Source organism: Equus caballus, chromosome 10, assembly GCF_041296265.1.
Source record: "Equus caballus isolate H_3958 breed thoroughbred chromosome 10, TB-T2T, whole genome shotgun sequence".
NCBI lineage: Eukaryota > Metazoa > Chordata > Mammalia > Perissodactyla > Equidae > Equus > Equus caballus.
This window is the reverse complement of record NC_091693.1, coordinates 90906046-90932720: the sequence shown is the minus strand read 5'-3', so window position 1 is coordinate 90932720 and position 26675 is coordinate 90906046. Positions and strand designations below refer to the sequence as shown.

Genomic DNA, 26675 nt, shown 5'->3' with positions numbered 1-26675 from the left:
GATAATTAAATAAATAAATAGATAGATAGATAAATAAAAGATGTTTTAATTCAGTATGGAAGAAGAAAGCTTGGAGCCCTGGAGGAAGAGGCTGGGTTTGTGGTAATGGACTGAGTAGGAGAGAAGGGACAGCTGGGACTATCTAATAGTTGGTGTGGACAGTCCGGCCCTCGCGAGTGCTGGAGGGGCACCGGTGTGCTTCTCTGTGCGTCTGTTTCCAGAACCCTGCTGTTGTCGTTGGGGGCTCCGGGGGGAGGGATAAGGAGGGAGCAGAATTGAGTCACGATCTTGTGTGTCTAAGGTATTAAGGTGGGAGAAGCACAGACGCCACCTTATAGAACTCTCTGGAGTCTTAACCAAGAGTCACCCTGAGCAAGATTTGATTCTGGAGGAGAAACACCAAAGACAGTGCGTCCCGTGGGAGAGGAGTGTGTGTTGGTTTCTCTTAAGTGATGCTTCACGTCCTTTCGTCTGTTCTATGTCTGCTTTTGTGTAGTAATTGCTAAATGAAGGCAAAGTTTGCCTCTGGCTATAATTAGGTTTTCTGATTTTTAAAAGCATAGCAGATTAAAAAAAAAAAGCCTGGGCTAATCTGTGTTTCATAGTTACAGCCAGTTTTTGGTAACTTGACTGTCTGCCAGGATACCATATTTCAGCCCTGCTGTCCATCTGTGGGAAGCTTGTCTAACTCCAGCCAGGACCTGGTGGTCCCCGAAACGCAGGTCGGCAGCATCAACGTCCCCAGACCCACCGCTGCTGAGGCAGGTGATTCCTCTCCAAAGTAAGCAGTTGGACACAAGGAGCCGTGGTTTCTGAAGTTTCATTTGTGACTCTGTTCCTTCCAGACATGGGTAGGGGGTGTTGGTGAACTTTACTGACCAATTGAGAGGTTCAAAAACTGCATTTAAGTTCTGAAAGCAAGGCAACTTTAAACTTATATTTAACAAAATATCTCACCTTATATTGAAGAATTCCCTTAACGTGAAGCGTGGCGACGCCGTTTGAGTTACTCTGTTCCCTGCACGGGAGCTCTAGTGCTGAGCATGTACAGCTGGTCAGTGACGGAGCAGATGCCGAGCCCTCAGTCTCGCTCCACCCCCACTGCCTTGCCGGCCAGCCTGACTCAGGTTTTGTTCTTATAGAGCGATAAATGGAGATTATTGTTAGGTCAGAAAACCAGGTAATTGCAGGCATCGCCGAGTTGTTATTTCACAGTTTAATGCAGCAGCTTTGGGGTCAGGTGTGGATTGTACCCCCAGTTGCCACTTGTGAACTTTCCAAAAGTAAAGCGACTTTATTCCATTTCCTTATTTATAAGACAAGGCTACTGTTGCGAAGATTAAATGAGGGACCAATTCCTGGAAAGCCTGTAACCCAGGGCAACAGCCATCAGTTACTAAACAGTGACCCCTTTTTGACCTGAAATTCTGCAGTAGCTCTCATGCAATTCCAATTTAAAGCTTCCTGGGACTTACGTTCTCATGGGAGAGACAGACAGGATAAATAACTGGAGTATTTGCATACTAGTGACGTGTACTAAAGAGACGAAAGGAAGCACAGAAAGGGATCTAAAATATTGGGCAGGAGTTGGAGTTTTAGGGAGGGTGAACAGGTGAGACCTCGACCAAAAGGGGCTCTGATGCACAGCTGAGGAGCGAGAAGGTGCTGTCTGTAAGGCTGTCTCAGGAAGAGCATTTGGAGTGGTGGGAGTGGCGGGTGCCGAGGCCTGAGGCAGGAGTGTATGGAGGTGTTGCGTGTGGGGGTGTGGCCAGGGGACAATAAATGTGGGACAGGGTAGTAGTGGGAGATGAGGTCAGAGAGCAGTGGGCCGGCTCATAGATCAAGTCGCATCTTGTCAGTCACAGTAAGGATGTTAGAGAGTTTGAGCAGAGGAGCAACACCATGTGACACACATTTTGAAAGGATCCCTCTGGCTGCTGGGCTGAGAGACTGTTGGAGCAGGAGAAGGAGGGCAGGGTGGTCAGAGAGATCAGAAGCTTGGAGACCAGTTAATAGGCAGACATAATGATCCAGAGCACTTCAGTGTCCATCTTCATGGAGCAGCTGTGATGTGTCCTGGCTCCGAGCTGCAGGAGGTGTTTCCTGTGCTCGTTGACACATTGTAGAGGGATGGGAGTCAGATCATCTAAAGTCACCGTCCTGGTGTTTTTCTTAGTGGATGGTGGCACCACGCGCAACAGTCACATTTGCAGATAATTCTGCGCTGCTTGTCTGGGAAATTTTCTTCCAAATGAAGGGAGCACTTTATAAAATAGATTCTCTTTGTGAGTTGTCACAGTGCACAATCCCTGGGGATTGTTCCTGGCAGTGAGGCTAGACTGAGGTCTCTTCTCGTCCTGGGTGCCGGCCACTAAAGAGGAGCAGGCCAGTGGGCTGATGAGCACAGGGAGCCGCACACAAGCTGTGGAACAAGCCTGCACAACCCTGGAACCCGCCTTCCCCACAACCCCGCAGCCTCGCAGGAGAAGCGGGCAGAAGCTCTCTCTGCAGGATGTCCTCGGTTGTTCTCCATCAAGCTGAAACTTTGCTTTGTTTCCTCTTAAACCTTTTGGGTTAGAATTTGCTTCTAATGGCCTTTGGAATTTGTGCTATATTTCAAGGTTGCCTGAAAAATTATTTCTATGTGTATCAGAAAATCAGAGTAACCTTCTAACTTATCAGATTGAGATTCAATCTCAGACACATGACCTTCATGAAGACTGCCAAGAGATTCTCAAATAAAAGTAGTTGTAATTGTGTGTGTGTGTCTGCACCTTATTAAGGGCAGACAATATGTGTTAACAGTCAGATTTAACTAGAGTGTCGTAACTCCAAAAAGGCTGGAGATAATCCATTTACATGAATTTACAGCATCTACTCCGCTGAGCTGTGACTCAGAGCCCTGTGAGCATCTTTCAAGGATCTGTAATTGTAACCATTTTAACCAGAGTCAGATCAAACGTGAGTGGATATGGTGTAATTTAGTAGCATAATCAGATGTCAGTGACATATGCTCATTATACGTTGAGTATATTTATTTGTCGGTTTAATCACAAACATTATTTCACATTTTCGTTAGGTGGAAAAGAACTAGGTTATCATTTTACATGTTTTATGTATCAAAAATATCAAGTCAAAAATATACTGAGATATCTAATTGTGACTTATTTTATATTTTTATTTCCACATTGCTTTTGTTTATTATTGTTAGCCTCCTTGCAATAAAAGAAAAAAGTGAGTACTTGCCAATTCATGAATTTGCTTTCCTAAAGTCACACATATGACCGCCAGCTCCATGTCCATGGTATTTAACAGGCCTGGACATTTTCATGGTGTCATCTCATTGGGTCCTGGGAGGACTCCTTGTAGGATTCAGAAGAAGGCATGTAGCCCATCTTACAGCAAAGGAAACTTCGAGGTTTAGGAATAGCCGTGAGGTCACTTGACTGTAAGGTGTGAAGTGAATAGACCGGGTCTCGGATTCTTGGCCTCGGACCGTCGCCAACACCACACCGTTTTCATTAGCTCTGCGTCTTTTTCCGATTTGTGGAGCTCTCCTGGTTGTAGATTAAACAGATATTTGCAGCAAGATTAATTCCGTGCAGTAAACAGTGATGACAGTTCTTCCAAGTGTTTGGGGTTTCTAACTGATGCATTTCTGCACATTTCTTACCTGTGTCCCTTAGAAACCTGCGTTAAATCCAGAAAGTCATCAACACTCGCTTTTTAAAGATAGATAAATCCTCACAAACACAATGTTGAGTGGAAGAAGTCAGTCACAAAAGACGATGTGCGGTGCGATTTGCGTCAGAAAGTTCAGACCCAGGGAGCGGATCTGTGGCTGGAGGTGGGGAGAGATCTTCCCCTGCCAGGGGGCCAGGCACAGGCTTGAATGGAGGGGTGCTGGACACACAGGCCTTCCCCTGGGGAGGTTCATGACTGTTTGTTCTTAGGTAAAACTCTTTAAATGCCTTATTTTCGTAGATGTATTTGTTTAAATGCTTTCGACTTGAGGAGTAATTCTTACACGTGTATTGTAGTTGTGAACTGCCATTTCCCAGCAAAGTCCATTGCCCTTTTCTGTTGTTCCTGAGCACACTGCGTTTCTTTTAAGTTCTTGGAGCTTCCTTGTCGTGGACCAGCTGCCATGGTGAAGTCCGTGATAAAATGCTTGTCAAAACAACTTCCCTGCTTGCACTTTTTAAGATGTTATGGGAAGAAAGGTATTGAAGAAGGCTCCCAGTTAGGATGTGAATCTGTGTCGGAGCAGACACTGCTGGAAATGCCTTCGTGGAATTCTGATCAGTCTCAGAGCAGAGCTTCAGTCAGCTTCTTTTAAGTTAACAATTTCACACCGATTTTTTTCCATATAAATGGTTTCAGAACAGCACAAATAATTGAGCAACAATAGCTCTGTCATTTTTGAAATGTTCCTTGAGGTCAGAGCCTAAAGGAAATGAGATCGAAGCTAAAAATTACTTTGAGCAAAACTAAATTTTAATAAATATGGAAACCGAGGGCCACAGCTGTGATGTTTCTCTGGGCTTCTAATGTTAAACTAAATCTATAAGCTTTCTGATCACAGTAAATATAGGAAAAACAGGAAGAACTTAAAAGATTTTGTGGGTCAGCAAAACCTTCGCAGTCCTCATGGTTTAGAGTCAAAGGCCTCTGAATAAAATGCATGATGGGCCATGCTCAAGATGATGAGTAGGTTTCTTGCAAACCATTGCTTCTGTTCCTAAACATGACCAATTCTTTTGACTTGCTTCAAGTCAGTTAAAATTTTTTTTTTGTAGGAAAAGAAATGCATTTTTAAATGTTTCTGCCAGCTATTTACACACTAAGGCTTCTTGCTTTTTCCCCCTGCAGTGTTCCATCTCTTCATTGGAAGAGGAAACATTTAGTTCCATCAGGAGACCTAAAACGCCGAGCTCAAGTGACTGTTCCAACCTTAATACTCAAACCAACTGGGCCAAGTCACTTCCCTTGCCAACACCGGAAGAGAAGATGCGGCAGCAGGCCCAAACGGTCCAGGCGGACGTGGTTCCTATCAACATAACGGGTATGCTTCTATGCACACAGGTCCCGGGTGTCTGGGGAGGATGACGTGGGTCTTTGTCTGTTCCATGGTCTTAGCGTTTCATTTACTCAGCAGAGGTAAATAGGTAAATAGCTGTGATTTGGCTTCCTGCTCTGTTTAGTGAAGGGAATATTAAAACTTATGTGTGTGTGCATGTAGATATCTATTGCTTTAGTGAGGGGACTATGTCACCAAAAGCAGATGTCAGAGAACTCAGTGGTCCAGCCATTCATCTAAAGTGTGTCTTTTTTAAATGAATTGCTTTTTTTTTTGGTGAGGAAGATTCACCCTGACCTAGCATCTGTGCCAATCTTCTCATATGTGGGATGCCGCCACAGCATGGCCGCTGATGAGTGGTGTAGGTCTGTGCCCAGGGACCAAATGCTGGCCGCTGAAGCAGAGTATGCTGAACTTAACCACTAGGCCACTGGGGCTGGCCCCTAAATGAATTACTTTAAAAAAATATTTTGGTTATATGGGAACATATTCTAAATGTGGTCCTGGGTAAGAAAAAGTTATGTTTCCCTTCTAAAAGGCTATTTTAAGTAATATTTATAGAAGTGAAGAAATAACACTTTTGTGAATTTCCAAATGATAGATTTTCTTATTTTCTTGTTTTCTCAAGTAGAAAAAGGGGAAATTACTTGAAATAAAAATATCAAGTGAATTAATAACTATAAAATATATTTTTTAAAAAGCTTAATAGGATGGTAAAATTATACTTTTATGTGTATAATTTGAATTCTACAAACTTCAAATAAAAATCCATTCCTTCTGAACATAAACTTTTTAGAACATTAAGCTGGAATATGAATATTAATTGCCAAATGTGAAATTCAAGTTTTTTCAGAATATTATACTCAGGTTTTAATCACTTGTGAAAATTAAGGTGACAAATAGCAAGTACGTAAACCTCCAGGACAGTATTTCACAAACCTTGAGGGGCTGTTGTAGAGACCACAAGCTTCCTGCCCCCTCAGGTCCATCCCTGCAGAGGGTGGGTCAGCATTCACAGTCGACAGAGTAGACATGGGGATAGCTAACAGCTTCAGCCTTTAGACTGTGTGTTTGAGAGAAATCGATTACTGATAGTCATCACTGATAATCAGTCCACAAAGCATGGCCTATGGGCCAGAATCTGAAAAAATCAGGTTAAGTTTTCGTAAAAACTCAGATGAATGCATAGCGCCCTGGCTGTGTCTCTGAGGTGACTGCTGCCAGAAGCTTTCTGCCAGGGCATGGGTGCACCTGTCAGGGACTAAAACACTTTCATAGTTATTGAAGAGTTTTTGAAAACCTTACAAGTGTTTAAAAAACACATTTAGAACTCTATTTTGAATTCCAGAGAAATTTAATAAATAATTGCATAAATTATTTTAAATTCCTTGTGTGTTTTTCCGTATTTATTATACTTAAGCCTTAAGGGAATAGCATGGCATTTTGTCCCATTTTCTTTGCAAATAACATTGTTGATCTTTCTGAATGTGATTCTTATTCACATAGATCATAATTTTTAAAGATTATTATTATTTTTTGTTGTTGTTGAGGAAGATTGTCACTGAGCTAACATCTGTGCCAGTCTTCCTCTATTTTGTATGTGGGACCCTGACACAGCACAGCTTGATGAGCAGTGTGTAGGTCTGTGCCCAGGATCCAAACCCACAAACTCCAGGCCGCCAAAGTGGAGTGCACAAACTTAACCACTATGCCATCAGGCCAGCCCCTAAAGATTATTTTTGTAAGTAGCTACATTTCAGAACAAAGTGTAATGTTTATTGCTCAAGGAAATACATGGGTGCATATTTTCTGTTAGAAAACACATTCTTTTATTTGATTGATTAAATGCAGCGGAAACGTAGTTACATTATATATGATTAAATGATGCAGAAATAATGAGATGATTGTGTTATGAAATATGATAGGCTTTAATGGAATTAGGATAAAATGCATTATTGTGAGAATGGGAAATTTAAAACAGAGTTAACTACAGTTTGAGGAATAAAGAATTATTTGCAATGATATTAGAAATGATCCTAATAGTGGACATTGTCACAAAAGTGGACATTGCACAACAGCAGACATTGCACACAGTGAACATTGTCACAACCGCAGACGTTGTCACAACAGTGCACATTGTCAGAATAGTGCATGTTGTCACAACAGCAGATGTTGTCACAACTGCACGTTGTCACGACAGCGGACGTTGTCACAACAGTGCATGTTGTCACGACAGCGGACGTTGTCACAACAGTGCATGTTGTCACAACAGCAGACATTGCACAACAGTGCACATTGTCATGACAGTGGACATTGTCGACAGTGGACAGTGTCACGACAGTGGACATTCTCACAATAGTGGGCATTGCATAACAGTGGACATTGTCGCAACAGTGGACATTGTCACGACAGTGGACAGTGTCACAACAGTGGACATTCTCACGACAGTGGACATTGCATAACAGTGGGCATTGTCACAACAGTGGACATTGCACAACAGTGGATGTTGGCACACAGTGGACAGCGTCATCTCTGAGCTTTAATTCTCCCATTGGTTGACTAAGTGGATATGAATTACGTAGAGTTCAAAAGGAGGCCTTCACAATGCCCCACAGGAAAGGCAAATGACATAAAGAAATGAGCAATATGAGTTATGTCAAAATGCAATTTACTTTGAGTGATTAGTATTTTCAGGAATGTAAAAATTAAATGTAATACCTAATTATATATTTATTGATCCATTTTCTGGATCCATGTGTTCACATACACACATTTCACAAAGAGAATGGTTTTTCTAATATTCTGGTATAAGGAAGCATTAAACTAAAAATTTTCACTTTCAGTGGTTGAATTGACATAGGTTATACATCTTCCTGCTCTTTATATATTTCTAAAGCCCTATAAGATTTGGGGGATAAAAATGTAGCTTCCTGCAGGGACTTGTCATGTGCTCATTTATTTGGGTGAACACTGACCCTCTGGTTTGATTTTCAGTAAGGTTCAGCAAAGGAGAAAATGCTGATAAATATATTATTTCAAATCCAGAGTGAAGCCTGCCAGGCATATATGGAACATTAGCAGGAAGAGCTGCCAGCTCGCAAATCGACTTAATCCCTTTAGTCATGGTCCTGTGCAGACTCATCATGTTCTGACAGTTGAAGAGAAAAAAATATTTAACATGAAATGTACCTATGGGTATGTTCCGTGATCTGCCGTGTGGGATGACAGCTTTTCCACCGGGAAGATGGACAGCGGGTAAACATACTTCAACAGTTTTACAGGCTCACTTTGTGCTGATGCCTGAGCAGCTGAGTTTATTTCCAAGTAGGAACCATGACTGACTGACGCCCTTTTTCAGTGAAAGGGAATGATTCCATTCCTCTCCATTCAACGCATGTTTGCTGAATAACTGCCTTCTGTTGGAGGTTGAGCTCAATGCCACAGGAGATGCTAAGGTCCATGAGTCACCGTCCTTTCCCTGGAGGAAGGTGCGGTCCAGCAGGGGACAGTCCTTCTAGGTCACGACGCATGGCAGAGAGCTTGGCACCTTTAACAGCGTATGTCTTAGCTGTCTGTCCTCGTGGGTTGTCTCTTAATTTCCATGGAGCTTGGGTGGTTTATCTTTTGTTTCTCTTTGGGAAGCAAAACTGGAGACCAAATGCAACTGTCTATTGTTTTGTCCGTTCTTAATGCCTTGATACAAGGAAATTTGTTCCTCTGCTGCAGGGAACTGCTGGACGTTGAAGTCATGACCTGCCCCTTAGAGGCGCCATGTCTGCTGTCCCACCTAGTGACCCGTTTATCACAGCGATGGCGCCTGCTGGGGTTTCAGGTCTTCTCGCAGTTGTTTCTGTTTTCTCCACTAGAACACAGTTGCAAGCGCTTTCAGGTCTGCCAGCACTTGTTTCAGTTTGTTGCTTAGCAGGTGAAATATGCTTTGATCATTCAGATCTTTTAACCTCTGTTTTCATTAGATAAGGTTCTATTCACAGTTTACTCCTGTTAAAAATAGAAGATACGTTGCTTACAGCATCCCCACTGTGAATGTGTATGAGGATTGCTAAAAAGAGTGAATGTTTTTATACTTTTCTTAGAACATAAGAATGATGGAAGTATATAATTTGTGTGTATATATATATTTTTTTTAAATCTTTTTGAGGAGAATAATCATTTAACAAGGAAAATGCTATAAAACTTTAAACTGTCAGGTAATGTAAAGCAGACCACTCAATATCTGATACTTTATTATTTTATGGTTTCCCATGGTGTGTTTGTCTCATGGGTGTGGCATTCTGGGTTTGACTGCAAAATTCCCTGAAATGTCTGAATGAAGATCAACTTCAGAAAGTGGTTGTGAAACAGTGAAGCAGTTCACTTTAGCACAGCAGTGCTCCTGGGTCGCACTGTGTGGAAGTGCTTTATCATCATAAGGCTTCGTGTGTTCCTTGTGCTTGTATCTCACACCATAGCAATTACCACGGTCAATCCAAATTGTCAGCCTCCTTAACTGAACGAAAAAGCTCTTCATCCAGGAATTCTGACTGAGTTATTTTTCTCTTCACATGAGACATTATACTGGTCTCTGGAGTTGGCCAAGTGATTATAGCGTGTTATTGCCGTCACCATGTCAACACTAGCATGCAGTGGTTTTGGTGACCACACCTTTATGAAATGCTTCCCAATGATCCATTTTAAATAACAGACTCCCTCTTCCTGTGTGTTTTTAACAAGTTTGCATTGCTGCTCCCACTCATTTGAAAATGAGAGGAAGGAGCGTCCTTTGGAAGGACACACAGATCGTGGGAACAAGCCTTATGATGACAATGTGCTTTCCTGCCTCCCTTGCCCTTCAGCATTCATGCATCGTGTGACTGCTAGCATCATTATTAATGCCTTCTTATCATGTACAACAAGCTTCTGGAAGGACGCGCACGGTGTCAGCTTGCTGGAATAACATGCTTTGCTTGTTCTACTTACTCCACATCAGGGGAGAATTTCGATCGCCAGGCCAGCCTTCGGCGGTCTCTAATTTACACAGACACTCTGGTAAGACGACCGAAGAAAGTCAAAAGGAGAAAGACTATTACAGGAGTCCCTGACAACATACAGAAGGAGCTAGGTATGGCTCATCAGAACCGTAATCTGTTGCCCCTTGTTGCTGCTCAGCATCCCTATGCTAACCTCCACTGTGTGCTTGTGAAATGGATGTGTTCTGACAGCCCGAATGGGGCATCGGGTGCAAATCTTAACACCCATGAAGATGGTTAATTGAATTCTGGTGAGAAGGTAAGAGGAAGAGCTTATGTGAAAACTGTTAACTGGGATGATAGAAATTTACATTGATGCCATCATCTCTATGCACCTTGAACATTGGGTATTTCCACAGTTAAATTTACTTTCAATTTAGATCTTAAGTTTTCATAAAACCGAGAACTCATTCTAGGACTTCAAATTATGCATATGGCCTTCATCAGTTATACTGACAATATTGGTAGCCTTTTGTCATCAAAGAGACAGCCATGTGGGGGAATAAGTAAATAGCAGTATCAGAGAAAGCAGTCATTTACATTGGGTAGGGCCTTAAAGCCACTTCCAGTGAAACAATTTCATGGCTTCTTGGTTCCCTATTTTTCAACGTGTGATAAAAACAGAAAACAAAGGACATCCTTTTTGGCTCGTGGAATGGTGTTGACTTTGTTATTCACTTATCCGTCTTGTTTCTGCTCGTCTTTGTATATATGTGCTCCAGATAATCCTTTCATTCTCCTCTTTCTGGGCTCCCCTCCCCTCCTCTCCTGGTCTAAGGAGCCCATCAGAAATGTCTGCGGAGGCCAGGTAGCGCATGGGTCAGGGGCTGGGTCTCTGGCGCCAGGCTCCTTGGACCTGAGTCCTGGCTCGGCCACTTACTTCCTGGGGCCTCGCTGTCACATCATCTCCCGAGTCTACTTCCTCGTTCTGAAAATGAGGTTCATGACATTGACAGAACCTACCTCATGGGGCCGTTTGAGTGTTTCCTGAATTTGTGCCAGTGCAGCACGTGGTGTCTGGAGCCCATGGTTCCTGTGTGTTTTCCCAGCACCCCTCCTGACTGCCTCACAGTGAGGAGGGAAGGCTCACTCTCTTTCCTTGACGTCTTCTCTCACTGCCTTCTAGTTCCACATTCGTGTGCTCTGCCTTCCAAACCATGACAACAATGGGATGGGAGGAGCATGCTTTGCCTCAGTCTGTCACTCTGGTGAGATGGCAGACGGGTGCTCCTCTCACCCCGGAACGTGGGGGTTTATTACAGACCAGGGCGAGGTCGCGCCCACGGAATTTGCCAAGCTTGCCTCTGGCTCCTGCCTGTCCATCTGCTTCCTTTACTGGGCGCCCTCCTGTATCCCATGCTTTCAGGCTCTTTTTCCTCCTTTGGGTGACAGCTAACTAATTTGAGAAATTGACACATGCTTGAATGTTCAGTAGATGCCTAATGGGCTAATTTCTTACAGCACACAGGTGACATTTACATGTTAACTGATCTTTTAGAAGATGTACCTTGACCCAAAGGAGTGACTTTAAAGATAGGCCTTTCATGAGATGAGAGGTTGATGTTTTAAGATAGGCTACATTGTAAGTGGCTCTCCAACCAAAATAGGTAGGTTTTGGATGACTTTGTGCAAAGAGTAAAGAATAATTTGGCCCAGATAAAGATACACATACACATAAGTATTCAATATGAATTATCTATCTAGCTTACCATTGATAATATGCCTTCTAGAACCTCGGAGTTAGGAACTTTTATCACTTTTATTACTGAATCAACCAGTATGGGGCCAGTAACTCAGTTGCTTCTGACCTTACTTAAGCTAGGTAAATCATATGTCCTGTAATTTTAATATTTTTAAAATCAGCGACTGAGTCCCTGGAGCCCACGTTCATTGCTCACATAATATAGAAACACTGCTAATGCTGGAGGAAAGAAGGCGGCACTCCCACATTGTGTCTGTGTGGTGGTTGTTGCCACACATGCACAGTTGACATCACTGCACTGACGTCTAGGATGTGACCTGGGTCTCAGCTGAAGGGCACCTGAGAAGGCAGAATCTAAGTTAGAGCTAGTTTAAAAAAAAAAAAAGGCAATTAGCTCTAGTTTATAGATGGGCTGGTTGGGTCGACTGGTGTAGGGAGAAGGGAAATGACACTTGAATACAGTAACATGGAGCAAAAAGTCCATTTGTTCATTTTATGACTTCCAGCTGACCTCCCCTCCCTCCCAATAGAATGCACTTATCAGGTGTCCGGTTTGAAAGCTCTGTGCTACCTGACGAATGGTCATCAGAAATAGACACTTCGTATTTCTTTAAAAACGAGTCTCCTGATTTACAGCATAGGGAAGTGTGGCTGAGTCAAACAAATTAGATTAAAAAAGAAAATGAGGGGCCAGCCCCATGCCTGAGTGGTTAAGTTCCAGTGCTCTGCTTCGGCGTCCAAGGGTTTCGCTGGTTCGGATCATGGCGGGGACCTAGCACTGCTCATCAGGCCGTCCTGAGGCAGTGTCCCACATAGCACAGCCAAAGGGACCTAAAACTAGAATATACAACTATGTACTGGGGGGCTTTGGGGAGAAGAAGGAGGAAAAATTTTTAAATCTTTCAAAAAAAAAAAGGAAATGATTATCGTAAGGAAAGATGTTCACTAGGAAGAGGCAGGCTGTCCATGAGACTCTGCCCACGTTGCTGGTTTTGGATTTTAAAACCTAACCAGAGATGCCTCCAGAATTGGAGAGTTATATATACATATGTAGTTTTTACTTCAAAATCCATAAATAGTGGACTCTAGAGACTAGCTAATATATATTGCTTTAAGATCAAGGAATGATACTTATTGTTTAAAGTACATTTATGGCTTATAATTTATTGCTTTTCATATAATGAATCAAACAAAATTTCTAACTTTTTCTTTACTCTTATTATCTTAAACATACATAGAAATGGATTTGTTTCTTTTAAAGGTATGCTGTTTTTTGGTGAGGAAGATTGGCCCTGAGCTAACATCTGTTGCCAATCTTTCTCTTCTATTTTTTTTTTTTTCCTTTTCTCCCCAAAGCCCCAGTACATAGTTGTATATCCTAGTTGTAAATCATTCTAGTTCTTCTATCTGGGATGCTGCCTCAGCATGGCTTGATGAGCATTGTATAGGTCCACGCCCAGGATCTGAACCAGCAAACCCCAGGCTGCTGAAGTGGAGCGTGCGAACTTAACCACTCAGCCATGGGTCCAGCCCCTAGAAATGCATTTGAACAACCTGTTATGAAGTTTCATCTTTAGAATCAGGTAGATTATCTTTCCAGTCTCTAATTATATTAGCTACTGCATAGTTTGGATACTCCTGGAACTTAACCCAATATGTGTTCCCCAAGCAGAAAAAGCCTCATAAGAAGGAATCCTCTTCTGAATAATTTTTGATAGTTTGTACTAAGAACATTACTGAAGACCTGACAAGACTTTTAAAACATTTATATACTAAACCTTAAATAAACTAACTTGTAGATTTCTATCATCTTTGATTATGTATGTTTTTAAAAAATTGGACAAACCTTGTAGTAGTATATAATAAGTAAAAGAAAAAACACACAATTATTTCTTTACATTATATTTTAAAATCAGATAAATGCCATCAGGATTTTTAGCAGCAGTGAGTGGTCAACAGTTGTTTGAGTTCTCCTTCTGTTGTTGTCTTTGTTACTTAACTGTGACTGAGAGAGCACCGATCTGAGTCCTGTGGTGTTGTGGTGCTTTCTGCACTGTGAAGATAGCTGGAGGACCTGTTTTTGGGATAGAATTTTGGTGGTTCCCATGATAAATATCTGAGTTGTTTTTCATATGTTTTTAAAAGTTTTCAGAAGCCTAGCGTGGTTTCAGGTTCAAAATTGCTGACTGAAATACTCAGGACTTTGTTAATGGCCCTTAAAGAAAGTTAAAAATCTACCACTGACTCCAGGCAAAAACTACACAATTTTGAAAGAAAAAGATATTAAAACCCACTGTTGAGGGGAATAAAGTATCTTGAATGTTTGGAACTAAAGTGGCACAAACTGGTGCAGCCATACAGGTCAACCTCCCACCTCCTAAAATACCAAATGGCAAAAACTTTCCATCTTCTGTTTGCTTTCCTCCAAGTGGTCTTTCTTCTGCTCCTTGCTTTTTGCCCATTGCCCCTCTTTCTGAGGCAGAGCCTCGTGTGTACACCTGTGTGTGTGTTTCTTCAGTGAGTGTCCTTGGGTGTGCGTAGGGGAGGAAACAGACCCTTTTTGCTAAAGACACGAGTCTGAGCATGACTCTCCGTCATCCCAGTGGAGGAAGGACCCAAGGCTTGCTTTCTCACATGATGACATGTTCTTTGAGGCTGACACAAGAACAGTGCTGCCACTTTGGTAAGACCCTCTGCTGTCTGGCTGAGCAAAAGGCTTTATTTCTACTCAAGGACAGGTGGCATGCACAGGTTAGTGTACATGTCGGGTCGGGCGGGACCCACGTCCAGGAATCCCATCCCCACGAGTGTCCCTGCCCAGGGGAACCGTGATGCCAGGGGCTCAGCTAACATCACTCAGCAAAGCATGAGCTTGAGACTTTTTCAGTTCCTTGTTGGATGACAACAGAGAGAGAGAACTGTAGTTTTGCTACAATGTTTCAAGATATAATTTGTCCTAATGATTACTATGCATGGGTTGATTTTTCTCCCTGTACATGTTGGGTAAGTTCTTGGCTTGACGATTTCTTTTAAGCTTCTGTTCCTATCTAGGTAGCTTGAAATGTGTCTGTCTACACCTAGGAACAGAAGGTTCTTTCTCGACCACACCCCCCCCCCCCCCCCCCGTTGGTTTGGCCTTCCTCATGCCTTTTTCTTTTTTTAACATGATACTCTCTGTTTGGTCGTAAAGCTCCAAGAAATGAGTAATCCTTGTCTGAGGAAATGTTCCCTGGATCCATTCCTGCTTTCTCCCACCAGAACACAACAGATTGCTATTGAATTTTGAATGTCACTGACAGACGATAATGGCTTAAGATGGATAATGAAATGTTTGAAACACAGATGGGCCTGTAAATCATTTTTCTTAGGATTTCCTTCTGACATAGAAAATCAATGTAATTAACACTGTTTTATACCCATATCCCCCATAAATGGCACCTCTGGAGCCCTGTTGCTGAGGCTTTATCATCTGTCCTTGGGAAAGATGGTCACTGCCCAACAGATGCTCTGTGCAGTCACCTGGTGGGTGACAAGCTTCCTTGAAATCTACTGAAAGGAGGTTATTTGAAAAGTAAATCTTCCACAGAGCACTCATCCTTGATCTCAAAGGGAGCACCTAGCAATGCCGTGTGCAGCACCTAATCTGTAGGAGGAGTTGAAGTTCAAATCAAGAGAAGTGCATGAAACTCGTCATAAGGTTTTTATTTTGGGAGCTATCAGTAACTACTGAACCTGTCATTCAAGGCCCTATAGGAGAAAAACTAGATCAAACAGAATTTTTTTAAAGTGCAGTAGAGTCAGAAGCGGGTGTGGGTGCAGGTACGAACTAAGACAGTGACTTTTATTTTTAGGTGACAAGCCTCTTTCTGCTTTATCTCCAGCATCCGGCACGGGTGAGGATGATGTTGGTGGTCCCTCAGTGTACAACCCAGACGACTACTCTACACTGGGAAGGCTTGACAGCCATCGGTCTGCTGGGCAGCACTGGGAAACCAGGGACTCCAGTTGTCAGACAGAGGAAGTGAGAGTCGTCCCACCTTCGATGAGAAGGATCAGGGCGCAGAGGGGGCAGGGCATTGCTGCCCAGATGGGCCACTTCTCCGGCTCCTCCGGGAACATGTCTGTGCTGAGCGATTCCGCCGGCATCGTGGTCCCTTCTCGCCTCAGCCACGAGGCTGGTTTCCACAGCCTCCCACGCTCCGCAGCAAGGGCCAGCGTGCAGTCCAGCGGGCCGAGGCTGGGCGCCCTGGGCTCTGCAGGAGGCCTGGACGGCACTTTCCCCTACGAAAGGGACGACCCACAGGTGGAGGGAGACTCAGGACATTTAGGAGGGGCCTCAAGGACTGGGACTCTTGTGAGGCCCAAATCCCAGGAGCTGAGGCCCTTTGAGAGTAGAAACCTGACAAGCCCAGCGTGTGTGGTTTCTCCCCACGCGACCTACTCGACGAGCATCATCCCCAACGCCGCACTCTCCTCCTCCTCGGAGGTGATTGCCATTCACACTGCTCCGAGTTCAGGGCCACCGGACAGCAGAATTACCAGCTCCTCTTCCCACACAAGGATAAAATCCAGGGACCACCTCCTCTCCAGGTGTGCTGGGAAAGATGACCGTCTGTCTCCCAGTGGCAGCTGGAATGAGGGTCACTGCACTCTCTCACAGGCCTTAGATGCCCATTCCTCCAGTGCGACCACACTGTTGACCCTCTGTGACTCTGCGGTCTCTCTAAATGCCCCTGCAAATCTGGAGAACGGGTCCCCCGGCGTGGCCTACAACCGACGGAACAAGCTGAGCTTCCCGGCGCCTGACGACGCCGACGGCAGGAGTGAGTCCAGTGACTGCGGGGGCCGCGGGCGCGGCAGTGCGGGGCCCTGGGAATACGGCGCCCCCGGGGATGGGCGGGCATCCTCGCCGCAGCAGCGGGCCGCCACTCCGGGTTACTCCAGTCCCATTAGCAACGTGAGCAGCTGCAGCTGGGACCAGACGTCTAACAAAGATGATGCCGGGTCCCTGTATTCGGGGGACCACGATGGCTACTACGCATCCGCGCACCCCGACTCTGGATGCGAACCTGGGGATCTCCGCCACAGCAGCAATGGCTTCGGGAACCCCAGGCACAGTGTGGTCAATGTTTTTGAAGGGAGAGCTCCCAAGAGCCAAGGGGACCGGCCACATTACCATGACAGATCCCTCTCGCGAAGCATCTCCTTGAGGAAAGCGAAGAAGCCTCCGCTGCCGCCGTCGCGGACCGACTCCCTGCGCAGGACGCCCCGCAAGGGTGCCCCGGCCCCGGGGCCGGCGCTCAATCGGGGCCCACGGGCCTCGCCGCCGCGGGTGCTGCGGCTGGACCTCGGCGGCGGGGGCGGCGGCTCATCCTCCCAGAGCCCCTGCAGCGACGCGGAGGAGCCCTGGCCGCCGCGCTCCCGCAGCCCCAGCACCGGCAGCGCGGCCAGCAGCGGGGCCTCGGCCACCACGCCCACCGCCTCCTCACTGGGCGGGGCCGCGCACAGCGACACGAGCAGCATCAGGTCGGAGGGCGCCGAGTCCTGGCCCTACTGCGCCCACGGCCCAGGCGCGCACGGGGACCTGGGGGGCGCGCAGGGGCGGCCTGGGCGCGGGGGGTGCGGGGCAGCGGGTGCCGGGGGCTCCGTCGCGGCGGTGGGGAGCCCAGCGCGCAGGGTCACCTCGCCGTCCAGTGGGTACTCTAGCCAGTCCAACACGCCCCCTGCGCTCACCCCAGTGCCGGCGCTCTTCAAGGCCGCGTTGCCGGCAGACGGCAGGGCCAGGGCGAAACCCAGGGTCCCCGAGAGGAAGTCCTCCCTGGTTTCCTCGGGGTCGCTGTCTGCGTCCTCCACGTCCCTCTCCTCCAGCACCTCGGCGGATGGGGGTGGGGCCGCGAGGACACCGGGCTCCACGCCCCCCTTCCCTCCTCCGCCCTTCCCTCCTCTGCCCACCTCGACGGAGGCCCCTGAGGGCGCTCCTCGGCCTCAGTCTCCCCCGTTCCCCCCTCCGCCACCACACGTGCTCCTCACTTGTCCCCCCACGCCCCCTGACCCCCTTCTCCTGGAATCCTCTGTCCCCGCAGCGCCCCCGCCTGCCCCACCCCTCGACCCCAAGCTGCTGGAGGACGCCCGGTCTCCTTTCAGAGACTCTGGCCGGGCAGAGCCTCCTCGGGAGGCCTGCCGGCGGCTTCCCGATCCAGAGGAGGGCAGGCTGCCCCCGCTGATAACCCGGGAGGCTCTGCGGACGGTGCAGCTGCGGCCGGTGAGGCCGAGCCCAGGGCCCGAGGTGGCCCCGTCGTGCGGGCAGGGGCTCCGGAGAGAACTCACGCCGGCTGCTCCCCAGGACCGCGGGAAGCCATCTGCTTCCCCGAAATCCCGAAATAGCACGAGAGAGATGCAGCGCGACAGCCCGCCCGCCTGCGCCCCTGGCGCTCGTCCCACTCCCGCCGGGAGCCCGGGCGGGGGGCGCGGGGATGCGGGGGACCCCGGGGCTGGGCCCGGCACCTCGCCCAGCAGAAAGCCACCCCCCATTGCCAAGAAGCCCAAGCTGGTCCTCGTGGTGCCGCCCCCGCAGAGGCAGCTCCCGGCGCCCGGCCCGAGGGGAGAGGCGGGCGGCTGTGCGGCCGGGGCCGGTCTAGAGGGGACTCGCTCTCGCTGCTCAGAGTTGGAGGGGGGAGCCACGGGGTCCGTGTCCCCGCGCACCCTGGACACCGATGTTCCCGCGGTGCAGCCTGACGCCTGGCGGGCCACCGAGCAGGAGCAGCCGGAGGGGCAGGAGGAGTCGCGCGTGGAGGACGGAGCGCACGGAGCGGGGAGCGGCCCGGCCCCGCAGGACTCGCGTCGTGAGTGCCCTTCCCTGTCCGCTCCAGCAGGGGGGACCCGTGTCCCTGAGGGCCAGCAGTGTGTGGGCTTCCTGTGCGTCTCGCACTTAGGGTACCGACTGCATTTTATGAGATTTTTCAATACCCCAGCTCTGAGGGTAGCTTCCAGAGAGGCCGACAGTCGAGGGGTGTGGTGGTCTGCAGCAGGCGGGGTCTTAAACAGCGCCGAGCCGTCCCCCCGGAGAGCTGCAGAGAAATGGCACAGCAGAGAGAAGGGGGCGCTGGAGTCTAGACCCTAACAGCAGAGTGGGCGTTGGCTCTTGTGTTCGTGTTGGCCCCCATCCTTGTAGCATACCCGGCTCCAGACCCTGCTGCCTCCCCCGTGGCTCGCAGACTGTCGGGATGGCGGAGGGTGTGTTGGGGGGGCTTGGCTGAAGACGGCTCAAGTCACTGTCGTCTTGTCTTTCTGGTCTGCTTGTCTGCAGCTGGGGCGCCGCAGCCCGACGCGGCCGGTCCTTCCTCGGAGGCCTGCGACCTCCTCCAGGAAGAGGAGGGCGATGAGGCCATGACCCCCAGCAGACCCCGGACCACCGAGGACCTCTTCGCCGCTATTCACAGGTGTCCGGAACCCCTTTCTCTGTTATTCTGCTCTGTGTGTCCTCCTTTCCAGATGGCTCCTCGATGTGTTTTTCTTTCTTGAGGTTTCTTCTGTCACCCAATTGGGATTCCTTAACTTGATGATGAATGTTTTGTATGTGTTTCTGTACTTTCGCTTCCTCTGCAGTATCTGTTTTACTTTGCCCCACCGGTTTTATGAGGGGGGCAGGGACACAGGCGCTCTGCGATGCTTCTGGCCGGCACTGCACTTGCTGGCAAGAAATGCAGCGTGTCGGTCATATGATGAGGTGTTTATCAGAGTGGGGCTGGAGCGGGGGCGGCCCGTCCACGAGGAGGAACGCTGTGTTCCGTGGACATAAGATGCACAGACTGGTTCTACGGGACTTCTTTCCTTCAGGTGTTTTATTATTTTTATTTTACAGAAAAACTAGGATTTTAGAGTGCAATTTCTCTGGCTACTTAAATGTTTCTATGAAAGAGTACATCTTTTTTAAGCAGGTGCAGAAGGAGCGCAATTTGCTTCTTAGTGTATGCTGCTAGTGCCACCTACTGGCATCAGAAATTATTGGGCTTAAAAAAGTATAGAGTAAATTTTTCAAAATAGCTGCCTGAACTGTTATACTTTTCTATGTGGTCACCTTGAAAAGTGAACATGACTTAGCGCTAGAGTTGTATTTATTGCTTCATTTTTCTGGTTGTGAACAGCCGAGCACTCCCACAACAGTGTCACTGTAGAAATTTTGAGATTGGGTGTGTGCAGGTACTTTAAATCGTAATGCTGTGGAAACCCTGGCTTCCTCCGGACTGGTCTGCACGGTGTTCTCAGACGACCCTGTGGATGCCCAGATGCTGCCAAGGCCTGGCATTGCCCTGAGTCAAGGTCCCTTTTTCTCCTCCTGAAACTAAACGTCCTATAAAGTCATTTGATTCTCTGTGTGGATAACCTTGTGTCAGGACTGTTTTCCCAATTCTTGGAATCTAACTGAAAAGACCGTTGCACAAGATGGGGGCATAGTGCTTCCCCACCCAAAATTCCTCCTGCGACACAGACACCTAACTCAGAGGGAAACCAGCTGTGAAGTCAGGTGTTTGTAGCTCTAGTGTGGCTCCAATATCCCAAAAGACCCTGAAGACTGCCCCTTTAACGTTGACTAGTTTCTTTGACCTCATTAGAATAAAAATGTAGCTTGTTATCAAATTACTTCTCAAAACAGGGAAATGAAAATGCTGCATCTTTTTTTTTTAAAGATCGGCACCTGAGCTAACATCTGTTGCCAATCTTTTTTGTTTTCTCCCCAGAGCCCCCAGGACCTAGTTGTATATTCTAGTTGCAGGTCCTTCTGGCTCTGCTATGTGGGACGCCACCTCAGCATGGCCTGATGAGCAGTGCTAGGTCTACACCCAGGATCCGAACCAGTGAAACCCTGGGCCGCTGAAGTGGAGTGCACGGACTTAACCCGTTGCCCATGGGGCCAGCCCCACTGCATCCTCTGAAACCAACTTTACTGGCATTTCTAGAAGTTTACTTAGATGTTTGTAACTCTAACCATGCTGGACACACAATCAGCACTCAATTATATAATATTTTCTGAATTAAGTGAAACCAGTTGGAATTTAACTGTTAGGAAATTCTTCCAAGACTGGACATGTTTCATTCGGTGTGGAGTGCATGGGGCTGCTAACCACACACCACACAGCGTGTGTGTTTATAACTAGTCCACGGAGAAGCTGTGTCACCTGGCTGCTGTTGATAAACACCTGGGCTCAGTGAGAAACCAGCTGTCGTGGGGCCAAATTACTACCTGCTTTTCTTAAAAATATGCCGAAAGTCTCCTCTGTATTTTATTTTGGGGACCTCAAGGCACTGAAAACTGCGGTTTCTCCTGTCGGAGAGTTGTATCTACTGCAGATGTGGGTCGGCCAGCATGTAGTTCTGTGCACATGGCAGAGGCAGGGCTGGGTGGGGTGCAATTGCACAGGGAGAGCAAGACATGTGCCAGTCTCCTTTTTCACACTGATGATATGTCAGCAGACCTAGGAAAAATCCATCTGAAGTCTGATTTTTAGGATTTTATTTTATCTTATATCCTTCAGCATCTAAGCTAATAATTTAAAATAAAGACCATCTAAATTGAAACACAGCTTCCAAATTTTACAATGCAAATTAATTCACTTCAGATTTAAAGCCAGATGGAAAATGTGGAACACCAGTTGAGGTGTGAAGTTTTTATATTTATTGAAGTAGTTTTCAAGCCAGTGTTAACTGTTTAAGCACTTTCTATAGCCATCTTTTTTAGAAATACACACACAGTGTATATATGTGTTTACATGTATATACATCCATGTATGTAGAGAATTTGTATGTTTAGACTTAATTCCCATTTTAGGGGGCAGCTGCTCTTGAGAAAAACAATACTTTTATAAATTCTCATCTCCTCTCAATTCTTAATCTACATCCAAAGGCATCACTTTGATCAGGTGCACTGTGGCTTTCAGCACACGTCGCTACTTACAAACCAAATGATTGGGACTGGCCCAGTGGCACAATGGTTAAGTTCTCACACTCTGTTTCGGCAGCCTGGGGTTCTTTAATTCAGATCCCGGGTGCAGACCTACACACCACTCCTCAAGCCATGCTGTGGTAGGCATCCCACATATAGAGTAGAGGAAGATTGGCACAGATGTTAGCTCAGGGCCAGTCTTCCTCAAAAAACAAACAAACAGTTACACCACAGACCAAGCCCTGCAAGCGTGAGGTGAGCGGGCTGCTCTGGGGAGTGGCCAGTGGGAGCTGTGAGGTCCGTGCTGTCAGTGGGAAGATGCTCCACCATGTCCTGGTTCTTGTGTTCAGTGTGTGACCTCACTCTGTGCACCTCACTTACCTTCTCTGGTCAGACTAAACCATCCAGAGTCTTTTCCAGCTCCACAGCTCGGAGGCATCAGTGACTTACTCAGAGCACTGCTCTCCTGACAGCCGAGCAGGGCCATGGACCCAGCTCTGCAGGCCACAGGGGCTGGCGCTGCCCTGGGACCCCACGTTGGGTCCTTACCATCCGCTTTCTTCCTCTGGTGACTTGTTTTTGGCCGGCAGCTAGAGAGACCCCTGGGGGCACCAAGCGCCCGCCGTGGGCCGTGCTCCTGCTGCACAGGTCTCATAAGAGCAGTGCTGAAGCCTGACCTGCGGCGGGAAGGGAAACTTGTTTCCCTAAGCAACACGGGAAGGTGTGTGCACACCTGCTCTGCGCCTGACACGTGAGGCTGTTCCTGCGTCATCTTTGTTGATAGACTGAGCCATCAACAGCTATTCCCTCTCCTGGTAGGAACAGGGTCAGAAACTTTGACTTGCCCAAGGCCATGTGGCTCCAGAGGTCTTCTCTCCTTGAATCCTCACGGACCTGTGAGCTTGGCATCATCCTCCCCGTCTTACACATCTGAGAACTAGGGTGCAGCATAGATGAGTGATTTGTCCAAGGTCACACAAGGTCACTGCAGTTGATACTGCTCGGATCCAGCCCCTACCCTGTGTGTACAGATGGCCCCTCATACCTGCCCCTGTGGTGAGAGAGAGAGAGACCCGAGAGAGAGACCCGAGTCTTTGTTTTATTCAATGTTGCGTGTCCTTCCAGCAGGTCCCCCTGCACTTAGCCGAGTTGTTGTGAAGAGACCAGCGAAGGGCCACGTGGCTCATCTGCTTGTCGTCTCTGACTCACCCACTGAGCAGAGAGGTCCTTAGGGACCGAGGAGGAGAAGCTGCCCTTCCCTGAAGGCCCCTCCTCCTCACCCTCTGTCCCCACTACTCGCGTTCTCCCATCACTCCATGGGAAACAGGGTTTGGTGCGGAGGTTCACTCTATTTTCTGGAAACTTGGATTTCTGGGAGTGGACATAGGGTCCAGTGAGAGCCGAGGAAGGCCAGTTTATGTCAAACTCTAGAATGACGGAATGTGAATTTGAGGAGTTGTTCTAGAACCTCAGGGGGCCTGTCTCCGTGGAGTTGGCTTGTCTCAGCGCTGGCTCCAAACAAGGAAGGGAAACAGGCTGCCCAGCACTGTGAGGGTCACTCAGGATCAGTCCAGTAGGAGAGCTAAATGGAAATGGCACTTAACTAAAACCTTTGGAAATGGTCCCATCCAAAGTAAGATAATAGGGTGTCTGAGATTTGTTTCAAAATAATCCAGGGGGTGGAGGTGAACTGGGGGCCGTGAGTTGGTGTTCTCATAGCTGGGTCGTGTGTGAGCACACGATGAACTGTTCTTTTTGCACAGAGGTTTGGGAGGCTTCCTGGTAAAAATAAGAGGTAGTGACTTAAACGTGTCGTAGAAAAGCAGGATGGCTGTGGTGACAGTGACGTCTAGGGCCTTTGGGAATTCATCTTTATCTTAATGCTATTAAATCTCAGATCCAAGAGGAAAGTCCTTGGCCGTAAAGACTCGGATGACGACCACTCCCAGAACCACTCCCCATCCCCTCCAGTGACACCCACCGGTGCTGCCCCCAGCCTGGCCTCCCCGAAGCAGGTGGGGTCGATTCAGAGAAGCGTCCGCAAGAGCAGCACCAGCAGCGACAGCTTCAAGGCTCTGCTGCTGAAGAAGGGGAGCCGGTCAGATGCCAGCGCCCGCATGTCGGCCGCAGAGATGCTCAGGAGCACAGACCCCAGGTTTCAGAGGTCAAGGTCGGAGCCTTCGCCAGATACCCCCCAGAGCCCATCAAGCTGCTCCCCAGGCAAGAGTAGGAGGGCCCAGGAGGAGTGGGCCAAGAACGAAGGCCTGATGCCTCGGAGTCTGTCCTTTTCCGGCCCCAGGTACGGCCGTAGCCGGACGCCGCCCTCTGCAGCCAGCAGCAGGTACAGCGTGCGGAACCGGATCCAGAGCAGCCCCATGACCGTCATCTCGGAAGGAGAAGGGGAAGCTATGGAGCCTGCAGATGACAGGGCTCCCTGGACCGTGGGCACTGCAAGGGGCTGTCCGCTGGACGGACTGGCAGGGGACGACATATTCGAGGGCAGCCTGCTCTGCGGCAGGGAGCCAGCCGCCTCCCTGCGGGCCCCGTCTCCCGGCCCTGCAGGTGGCACAGCCACTGCAGAGGGCGGGGGTCCTCTGAGGGAGGAGAGCTAGGGGCAAGGACGCAAGTCTCCGGAGATGTGGGGGACACGCACGCGTCCCTCCAGGAGGCCTGCAGGCCCCCACCGGTCCATGGGCCTACCCAGTGTCTGTGCCGTGGGCCCTGCGGTGGGAGGGAGGGAGAGAGGGTTGCTTAGGGCTCTTGGCATGTCCCATGTGGCTGAAAAGCAGGTAGAAGGTTAACTTCTAGAAGTGCTTCCTGGGGAAGATTTTGTCTTTGCTAAATGTGGAGTGTGTGTAGGGGTGTGTGTGCATTTTGAAAACTTTTTACATTAAAAAAAATACACACACAAACAGCATGTACAGAAATAGAAAGAAAGAGTTAAGCGGGGTAGAGGAATGGGGTCTTCTGGATTAGGTGGACATTGCTTTAAAGTGTCCTGTTTATGGAGGTTAGTGAGTTCCAGAAGGGAGGACCATTGCTTCTAGGTGGGGGGTGGTGGATGTGCTGGTTCTGGGTGCACAGACATGCACAGGTGTGCTTCCGGGGAGCCGTGTCGTGGTTCACCCAGAAAGTTGGGAAAGGGCTAAGTGACTCACTGGTTCAGGTACTTTTTTCTGGGGGAAAAAGGCTGTTTCTTTTTTGTACAAATGGCACACATGTGGAAGTGGCAGCGCTGTGACTCGGAGCCTGCTGCTGTGTAGCTCAGACACACAACTTTTAGCCTGATTTTTAGAAATGTGGGTAGTTTTTTAATGACTTTCCCCCTTGAGTAGCAGCTGAGACCGTCCTCGAGGGCCAGAGTGATGGCGTGCACAGGCAGAGAGGGGAGGGAGCAGAAGGGAGAGGAGTGAGTGAGACGCTGCTGGAGTGTGTTACCTGTTTATTAAATAAAGTTATTTTTCAGGATTAAATTTAAAAACTTGCACTACAGAACTGTGGGTGGGGCTTTTCCTTTTACAACTGTTTTGTACCAGAGTTTAAACTTCCATTTGGCAATTTCTTATCACTTGAAATGTCAACATTTGCTAACTTTTGGATATCCTTTTGGTTACACCAAAGAAAAAGTTATGGCTATTTTTCTTGGAACAGCCTACAGTTTCATGTCCTCATTTAGAAAGGTTTATCAAAATCTATTATATATTATCTTACTTTGAAGAAAATGCTGAATAACTCCTGTTAGTCAAATAAACTGATAAAAATTGTCAGGGCCTGGCTATTAATTAGCCCTAGGAAATGAGTTTTTAGAGTAAAAAGATTTTTTGCATCATTTGGTTTGTGCATTTTTGTATTTTTTATAAATAATTGAGTTGGCTACTTACCTTCTAATCATCTCCAGTTAGAATTTCAACACTTGTAGACATGGAAGAGAAGTGTCAAGTATTTATTTTTATGTCGTATTCTTGTGACTCCTTCCTCCATCCCTCTCAAACACCAGTACTTAGACCCCTTTATTTGTTGGTTAAATAAAACAGAGTCTTGTCTTCTTCATTAGAAGGACCTAAGATGACAATACTGAGATTCTTGGCCTAAAGAGAACACAGCTGCCAATTGTCATCTCTTTTGGTAGGAAAATATCATCTAAAAGTTGGACTGACGGGCCAAATCTTCATGAGATTTATCTCATAAAATTTTAGATGCCCATTTGAGACATGTCTTTGAGACAAAAACAGGAATTTAGGCTCCTTCCCTTCTCTGAAGAAGACAAAACACTTCTTTTCATACAACCCGATCAAGACTGACATCTGGGCAAAAAGCCTTTTTACCATTTGGAGCGATTGTCTGCACAAGGGCACAAGGACCTTTTCTACTAAACTTGAGGAAATTGGTGTTGGCTGTTGAAGGTGAAGTCTTCTCATAGCTACCTAGGAAAGATTAGAATGTACGTGGATATCAGAAAACTTTAACTTAATATATAAATCATGTATGTTGAAGGTAAGATAAGCAACATCAAAACTGATTATAAAAATCCCCATTTTTAAAGGGACAAATATATTAGGTTTTTAAATTTGCTTTGAATAAAATGATTGTAAACATTTGACCCTTGTTTCTTTTTGTTTGTACCTGCGTTTTTGATTGCTGAGATTGGTCTTCTTGCACAGACCTGGAGCACTCGCTGGGCACAGACAAAGCAGTGAGACCAGAGGGGCTGGCAGGAGGCAGGGGCTCAGCAGAGAGGGGCCAGCACGTCACAGACACTGCGTGGTGCTGTCTGGAAGGGTGGATGGAAAGCATCTCTAAATGACGTCCTGGGGACCTTTGAATAAAAGACAAAAAACACGTTGACTGAGTTCAGAGGGTGTGACGTGTGGAAAGACGGGAGAACGTTTCATAGACTTGGATGAAATACAGGGAGACGAGAATCTA

General features: G+C 47.4%; 1 protein-coding gene across 13 annotated transcripts in view; it reads left to right on the top strand.

Moving 5' to 3' along the window:
* Positions 1–26349, top strand: part of NHSL1 (NHS like 1) — a 290623-nt gene extending 264274 nt beyond the window's left edge. For 10 of the 13 annotated variants that reach the window (XM_023651202.2, XM_070225551.1, XM_023651205.2 and 7 more), the window contains 5 exons: positions 4873–5065; positions 10068–10199; positions 15691–18651; positions 19116–19248; positions 23647–26349. In XM_023651202.2, the coding sequence (XP_023506970.2) occupies positions 4873–5065; positions 10068–10199; positions 15691–18651; positions 19116–19248; positions 23647–24361 (4134 nt within the window). In that variant the 3' untranslated portion in view covers positions 24362–26349. The remainder of the gene's footprint in view (positions 1–4872; positions 5066–10067; positions 10200–15690; positions 18652–19115; positions 19249–23646) is intronic. The other 3 variants (XM_023651206.2, XM_070225557.1, XM_070225552.1) reach the window with 1 other exon arrangement.
* The last annotated feature ends 326 nt before the right edge of the window (positions 26350–26675 follow it).